At 38.2% G+C, this 8,298-nt stretch overlaps 1 protein-coding gene across 1 annotated transcript; it reads right to left on the reverse strand.

Moving 5' to 3' along the window:
• Positions 1 to 1,288: 1,288 nt before the first annotated feature.
• LOC117116427 (PHD and RING finger domain-containing protein 1-like) lies at positions 1,289 to 7,637 on the reverse strand. Its single transcript, XM_033260465.1, has 6 exons — positions 7,195 to 7,637; positions 3,591 to 3,620; positions 2,977 to 3,194; positions 2,476 to 2,782; positions 1,832 to 2,034; positions 1,289 to 1,690 (listed from the first exon to the last, which is right to left on the reverse strand). The coding sequence occupies exons 1-6, from the start codon at positions 7,577 to 7,579 to the stop codon at positions 1,304 to 1,306; spliced, it is 1,530 nt and encodes a 509-aa protein (XP_033116356.1). The 5' UTR covers positions 7,580 to 7,637; the 3' UTR covers positions 1,289 to 1,303.
• Positions 7,638 to 8,298: the final 661 nt, after the last annotated feature.

Genomic DNA, 8,298 nt, shown 5'->3' on the forward strand with positions numbered 1-8,298 from the left:
ATTTAGAAATTTATATTTAAGTCCTGAAATTAGAAGACATTTCCCTACCAATCCTAGGGCCCTTGATTCAAACCATGCAATGTTGATAAAGTGGAGGTGTAGCTTTGTGGTTAAGAGGCTCACTTCCCCTCCTAGGGGCCTGGGGTCAAATCATGCAATATTGATAAAGTGGAGGTGTACCTTGGTGGTTAAGAGGCTCACTTTCCCACCTGGGGGCCTGGAGCCAATTCATACAATATTGATAAAATGGAGGTGTAGCTTGGTGGTTAAGAGGCTCACTTTCCCACCTGGGGGCCTGGGGTCAAACCATGCAATATTGGTAAAGTGGAGGTGTAGCTTGGTGGTTAAGAGGCTCACTTTCCCTCCTAGGGGCCTGGGGTCAATTCATGCAATATTGATAAAATGGAGGTGTAGCTTGGTGGTTAAGAGGCTCACTTTCCCACCTGGGGGCCTGGGGTCAATTCATGCAATATTGATAAAGTGGAGGTGTAGCTTGGTGGTTAAGAGGCTCACTTTCCCACCTGGGGGCCTGAAGTCAATTCATGCAATATTGGTAAAGTGGAGGTGTAGCTTGGTGGTTAAGAGGCTCACTTTCCCTCCTAGGGGCCTGGGGTCAATTCATGCAATATTGGTAAAATGGAGGTGTAGGTTGGTGGTTAAGAGGCTCACTCTCCCACCTGGGGCCTGGGGTCAATTCATGCAATATTGATAAAGTGGAGGTGTAGCTTGGTGGTTAAGAGGCTCACTTTCCCACCTGGGGGCCTGGGGTCAATTCATGCCATATTGGTAAAGTGGAGGTGTAGCTTGGTGGTTAAGAGGCTCACGTTCCCACCTGGGGGCCTGGGGTCAAACCATGCAATATTGGTAAAGTGGAGGTGTAGCTGGGTGGTTAAGAGGCTCACTTTCCCTCCTAGGGGCCTGGGGTCAATTCATGCAATATTGATAAAATGGAGGTGTAGCTTGGTGGTTAAGAGGCTCACTTTTCCACCTGGGGGCCTGGGGTCAATTCATGCAATATTGATAAAGTGGAGGTGTAGCTTGGTGGTTAAGAGGCTCAATGTCCCACCTGGGGGGCCTGGGGTCAATTCATGCAATATTGATAAAATGGAGGTGTAGCTTGGTGGTTAAGAGGCTCACTTTCCTACCTGGGGCCCTGTGGTCAAATTGTGGAATGTTGATAATGTGGTGGTCAGTCAACCCATATTAACAAACCCACACAACATGCAACCTTCTTTAGTTCGTAGGGATTATTCCACTGGAATACAGTACAATGTACTGTGCATCCACACATGACCTCAAAAATTCAGAATTTGATATACAAAAGCTGCTTTAACTGTCCCCATAAAATCAAGGAGTAATGTTTTATGACTAACCTAATTTCTGTAAGGTCATTCCCACCAAATATGTTGAGTTTGGCGGCACCAATACCAGCCCGTTGATTATCTAAGCTCGGTTCCAGGTGTGCTTTCCGATCAGGCAACAGACTTCCTGATCTGGCTTTAACAAGACCTAACTTGCCTGCAATTCTTGTTTTCACTGTTGCTGGTCTAGTTGCTTTCACCTTTTTCTTTACTTTTTTACCTTTGACTTTTCTACCTTTGACTTTACTTTTCACTCTTTTCCTTTTCTTCTTTCGTTTTTTGGTACTTTTTTTTGGTGTGTACTTTTTCGAAAATACAGAGCTGCTAGCCTAAAGAATAAAAATTAAAAAATATAATTTTATATTATTGTTACCCAACTTTAATTATAATTATTACAAATGCTTGTTTTGATACAATCACAAAATATAATAATTGCAATAAACAATTACATATTTTTAAAATTTATTTACCCTAACACTGTCTTGTTCAAGCTGTCTTTTGGCTCGAACTTCACTTATTCGGGCCATGACACGTTCACTGACTTGCGTGCGAGCAATAGCACGTGTAGCTCGGAGGGATTGTGAAGGTCGGTTATCCTTGGCAACACTTCTCCGTTGATGGGTCTCTGGTTTTTCTTCCTTTGTAATATCTTCACAATTATCTTCCTCATCATCTGAAAAAAAAAATTAACAACTTTACAGTACTTAAAAAATATTGTAACAATGACAAAATAATAATAATTATGTCGACAATGATGATAATAATCATCACATAATAAAGTAATAACATAGACTCCAGCCCAGAAAGCTCTTCAAGAAGCATTAAAGACGTACAAAACTGTTGCTGGGGAGGAGGAAATTACACATTGATCTTGACAGTCAAGAAGCAGGCATTTGAACTAGCAGTTGGATCCAGAGTAGGGCTACAGTTCAAGAAATGGTGCCACAAGAGTACGCTACAAGTGGTAGTACAGAGAAGTGATCACAATGAATTGGGCCACATGGAGTGAAGTCACTTCTTCAGAATATATCTTTACAATAAAATTGGTAATGTTTACAGTCATAGGAGAGCAGTAAACAAATCAAAAGTTTAGGTAAACTAATAGGTTACACACCTTGTTGTACAACAGATTGTTCAACAGTTGCACACTCAGGACAGTACCATTCTTCAATAGGTATGAACTCCAGGGGTGGATCTAGACATTCGCAGTGATATCCATTATCACAGCCATCACACAGTAGAAGTCTGTCTTCACGATCACAACAGCCACAAACCTCACAGTATGTGACAGAATCTTCTTGTTCTTCCTCCTGTTTATTACACGTCTCCACCTGAATGGTACGTTCAATCTGACCACCAAGTGTGTAGCGCACTAATATGCAGTGAAACAAAGTACGATCCACAGGACATGTGTTTACATGCTAAAATGGGATAAAAATTAGAATTTTCATAAGTATTACAAAATATTATTTTTTAACCACTGCAGTGTCAAGATTTACCAAGATAGTACCAATAATAAATAAAAGCTTAAATACCGGTGATCTGTTAATAAATGCATGTAAAGCAGCTTTATGTCATTATATTTATATTTTTGTTGTGTGACTTGAATTTGTACCTTAGACCATTCTAGTATGCACTCCAAACAGAAAGTGTGATCACAGCTTTCTGGTGTTCCTAAGTCTTGATCACGAATACCAGTTAAGCATATGTAGCAGTTCTCAAGATCTTCATCACTTTCATGTGCACATGCTCCTAGTTGAATTTGACCTTTAGTTGACATGCCTTCTTCAGCACCATCTTCCTCTTCATCACCATCCTCATCATCAGATTCATCTTTATTGTAAATTAAAAAGTAATATAGTTTAAGCTACAGTATGCAACTGAATTGCATAGCTTAAACTACTCAGGAACATGCAGTATCATGCATTACAGTATTCGTGTAGGGTACTGTAGATTTTAGGAAAAGATACTTCCTTTTAATAGCAAGCTCATTTGGGCTCATCATAATTAGACTTAAGTACACAGACCAATTGTATCCTACACTGTAATTCGTGAATGGTGCAAAAACATTTGTATCACGTTTTTGTTCTAATATGTAACCCTTTTATTATTATGATGGTCTGTTAACCATATACAGTGTAGGCATGTTCAAAAACATTAATTAAAAAAAACCCCAACAAAAAAAAAAAGAAGAGAATCAAGCAAGAAATGACAGATTGGTTTTTTTACCTTCTTCAGTATCTTCATTATCACTTACTTCTGTATGAAAGAAAGGTAACCAGATAATAAAGTTTAGATTTCTGTACCATGTCTAAAACATGCACACTGGATAAGCATTAGCATACTTGCGCTGCTATACATCATATTTGTTAATAATTTAAAACATAATGTTTTTATTTGCAACATAATTATTATACAGTACAGTAAAAATATTGCAACTGTAACATCAACACTGCAGTGCTATTTCCACGTCAGGTAGGGCAAAAAATTACACCTATACATGTTTCTCCTGACGCAAATCCAGTTATTGTCTATTATTCCATCACGACAATAACAATCACTATCAACACTGCAGTCACCCGCTGCTTACTTGGGACTCGAATTCAACCCTGGCCATTAGGCGCAAGCTCGGTGGTCTAGAGGTATGATGCCAGGCTAGTGATCTGGAGATCGTGGGTTCGAGTCCCACCCGAGAACAACTTGCGATTTTTTTCGCAGTTGTTTTCAAATGTACTGGGTATTCGGTACATTTCCACGTCAGGTAGGGCAAAAATTACACCTACAGTATACATGTTTCTCCTGACGCAAATCCAGTTATTGTCTATTATTCCATCACGACAATAACAATTACTATCAACACTGCAATACCCGCTGCTTAATTGGACTCATATTCAACCCTGGCCATCAGGTGCAAGCTCGGTGGTCTAGAGGTATGATACCAGGCTAGTGATCTGGAGGTTGTGGGTTCGAGTCCCACCCGAGAACAACTTGCGATTTTTTTCGCAGTTGTTTTCAAATGTACTGAGTATTCGGTACATTTCCACGTCAGGTAGGGCAAAAATTACACCTATACATGTTTCTCCTGACGCAAATCCAGTTATTGTCTATTATTCCATCACGACAATACAATTACTATCAACACTGCAGTACCCGCTGCTTACTTGGACTCGAATTCAACCCTGGCCATCAGGCACAAGCTCGGTGGTCTAGAGGTATGATGCCAGGCTAGTGATCTGGAGATCGTGGGTTCAAGTTCCACCCGAGAACAACTTGCGATTTTTTTCGCAGTTGTTTTTAAATGTACTGAGTATTCGGTACATTTCCACATCAGGTAGGGCAAAAATTACACCTATACATGTTTCTCCGGACGCAAATCCAGTTATTGTCTATTATTCCATCACAACAATAACAATTACTATCAACTGTAACATCAATACTTATCACCTAGCCTTTTAAAACAGGAATATTAGACAACTGAGTTTTCAGAACTAGTACTGTAGTTGTATGTGTCAATTGGCATATACCCGTGCTTCACACAGTGTTCAAATAGTGGGGAGAAGTGGCGATGTATATAGTTGAATGGGATGCACTGACACCCACACCTTGGCCAAAAAAAAAAAAAAAATTAAAAATCATTAAAAAAAAAAAATTCAGTGCCTGTGAGCTGAAATATTTTTTGTTACAATGGGAAAATCAGATGTCGGGAAAGTTCATTTCCCGCCATCTACAACTCAAAATTTTCCTGGGGGAGAACTCCAGAGCCCCTTTCTTTTTGGAAAAAAATAACATGTATGCAACTACTCATTTTTTTTCTGTATGTATACCGGTACACACATAACAGGCCTATTTACTGTAATAAGAATGAGAAAAATTTACCTGACCATTTTCAAGAGGGGAAAACCATGAATTTTGAAGAACTTTTAGACACTTCAGAAGTCAAGAAAGCTCATTTCCCGCCATCTAGGAATCAAAATTTTCCCGGGGAGGGAACAGCTTAGCCAGTCAGCTAAACTGGTGGTAGCCACTGTGTGTGCGCTAAACCGTGGAGCTCTCTATGTCCCCGGTTCAATTCCTATCGCTGGTCTCCTTTTTTCAGCTGAAGTGCTGAAATGCAAGTTACTCTAGCACACCTTCTTTCGAAAGAGAAGTTTAAACCATTGGTCCTGTGTGCATTATTGGCCCGTGTGCACTGTAAAGAACGCAGTGCACTCTTCGGAAAAGAGTAGGGGATTGTCTCCCAATGTACTGCCCAATCACCACCAGAAGGACCCCACTGGAAATAAGTCTTACTAGACTTTCGTGGGTTATCCTTGGTGTTTACACCGAATAAATCCATTGACCCGACCCCCTTTTTTCTTAAGAGGTTTATCGATTAATGGAAAAAACAATATGTTTGCAACTACTCAATTTTTCTATGTATGTATACACACATAATAGGCCTTCTTACTGTGCTGTAATAAGAATGAGAAAGTTTACCTGACCATTTATTGAATATTGAAGAACTTAAAAGCCATCTCAGAAGTCGGGAAAGCTCATTTCCCTATGTAATAACGTGTTAACTCCGACATGTTCGTTGTTTGGATGCGGTGTTGTGGTATTTTGTTTGAATATATATGGCTATGAATGTAAGCATGTGGGACTTCTAACATGCATATTAGATCAGGTGCATGGCACAATGATGTCACAACAGTTATGAGATTTGGAAGTAATCAGCAAACAAATGTGTTAATTTTGCCAAAAAAACACATGTAGGATAACAAAATCGAGTCCTAATGTAGCAGATGTTCATCAAGTTGGTGGTAGCTACAACATATGTAAATCATAATTGTACTTGAAATACTTTCGGGGATATTTTGTGGAGAGGAAAAAACACAAAACGTTATTTTAGTATAAATTTCAAGATTAAATTAATTTGAAAAAACTGATTCTATCCAAAAACAGTATCTTCCATCTTATGTCCTTGCATACATTTTTTTCTTGGTTTTCACTAGAGAACACCAAATAATTTTAATTGATGTCTAGATATGTTGCACATACTGTACATCAATTCAAATGTTATAAGCAAGTGCACAGAATACAAATTGAATATTAAATCAATCAACATATTGCAAATATAATTTCGTTGGTCAAATTGGAAGGTACAGTATCTGCATAGACAGCAGAAGGTCCCACATTTGAATCCTGGTTGGGTTGGGTCAATCTTTTTAAATTTGTAGATTTCTTTTCTTTACCCACTGCAATATAAGTACCATTACTGCAAGGAGATTTAGACTTTATATCTTCACATTCCTTATATAAAATGTATCCCTTTGGAGATCTTGTCTTGTGGGTGTATCACAATGATCTCTGTTTCACATTAGTTTTTACTGTAGTTACTTGTTACTCTATTACAGAATTACATATACTGCAGATATTGTGTAAATTAAATTGTTGTTTTATACCAGATTGTGATATATTCTATCTTAATTATGTGTATAGATATTTTTTTGTTGACTTTTATTGTAATGTTTGTGATATTATGTTCAGTTGGTTGAACTAATATAGGTGTACTTTCACCTAATTTCCTCCACCTTCCTTACTATTGTTTAATTTATGTTGTGAGCTGAATTTGAATAAAATAAAATAAATAAATAAAAGATGTGTGTCGAATATTAGTGTTGTATCGACATACCGTACAGAGTGTAATCATGAAGTCTGGACTAGTGTTCCAACCTCAGAAATCACATTTAGGATAATGAAAGCATCCTTCTAGAATACAGTACGCAGATTCTAGTATTTTTTTTGTATAAATTTAGTTTTTTCATTAAATTTTCACTGATATATAAATACAAACCTTCTTCTTCTGTTACTTCTTCCCACTCTTCAATTTCTTCAAATATTTCTTCAGATTCCAAGTTTTTGTCTTCAGCTTTGCCATCTATGGGAATCTTATTTTCCCCTTCATCATCTAAAAAATTATAAATACTGTCTTCATCTGCACCACTTTCCTGTTTTGCTTTTAATTCTGAACAACTCTCATCTTGGATTTCAGCATTCAGCCCTTCAACAATTTCTTCTTCAATTTCATCACCAAGATCAAAACCCTCATCCAAATCTTTGCTATCAAACTGCTCATCAATTTGGTAAACATCTACACTATCCTCCCATTGTTTATCAGCAGTGTCAGGTTCTAGTAGAGATGATTGCGTATACTCGTTTGCATCTGCATTACTTGCCATGTTGATATGATCAATTTTTCCAAGAACTATGCATGCTGAAAAAAAAAAAAAAAAAATCATATATTTTATAACAAAAATATTTAATAATTATAAGGCTTTTGAAAAATAGGCCTTTTGCATAGAACTGTTGATATTTTCTACACACAAGCCCTGGAAATAATAATTTATTTTAGTGAAAATAATAAGCCACCTTTGTCTTATAAATGACATAAAATTGTGATAAACAATATGTTATTTTACTTTGGCCTAGCCCTAGCATAGGATTGATTCCGAAACAATAAGACACAGACAAAAACAATAAGTTGGTTTAAAACTACTAGCCTAGCGTTTGCAGGAAATACTCGTCATAATTAATACTCATTCAAAAAATGTTCCCTAGTACTGACCCTAGTGGGTGGCTGGCCCTAGTACTAGGCTAGAGGGCTTATTTAAGCCTTGCCAATAGGAAGAAGGCGGCTAATCCTATTTGGCCCTACCAAGGCTAGGCTGGACCCCAAGACTGCATTTACCAGACTACATAGGGCCTAGGTTTAGTCTAGAGGCTGCTAGCTAGAGGGCCATGCCCTCCCTGGCCCTACATAATTAGCCTTTTGAGTCGTAGTACAGGCCTCTAGGCCTAGGCGGCCTATGACTAGCCTAGTCAAGCCGAATACCGTCAAGCCTAGGTAGGCTAGGGCCTAGATGGGCAATAGGCCTAGACCTACAGAATTTTAACTAAA

Source organism: Anneissia japonica, unplaced genomic scaffold (assembly GCF_011630105.1).
Source record: "Anneissia japonica isolate Jap-2015-1 unplaced genomic scaffold, ASM1163010v1 scaffold285545_len8297_cov263, whole genome shotgun sequence".
NCBI classification, from domain to species: Eukaryota; Metazoa; Echinodermata; class Crinoidea; order Comatulida; family Comatulidae; genus Anneissia; species Anneissia japonica.

What these genes read in the sequence shown, in the direction of transcription:
- LOC117116427 (XM_033260465.1), bottom strand. Translation starts at nt 7,579, where the DNA reads ATGGCAAGTAATGCAGATGCAAACGAGTATACGCAATCATCTCTACTA. An exon ending in ACAATCTGTTGTACAACAAG is followed by an intron (nt 2,035 to 2,475) that starts GTGTGTAACCTA and finishes TTTTTTTTTCAG; the next exon opens with ATGATGAGGAAGATAATTGT. An exon ending in TTGAACAAGACAGTGTTAGG is followed by an intron (nt 1,691 to 1,831) that starts GTAAATAAATTT and finishes TTTATTCTTTAG; the next exon opens with GCTAGCAGCTCTGTATTTTC.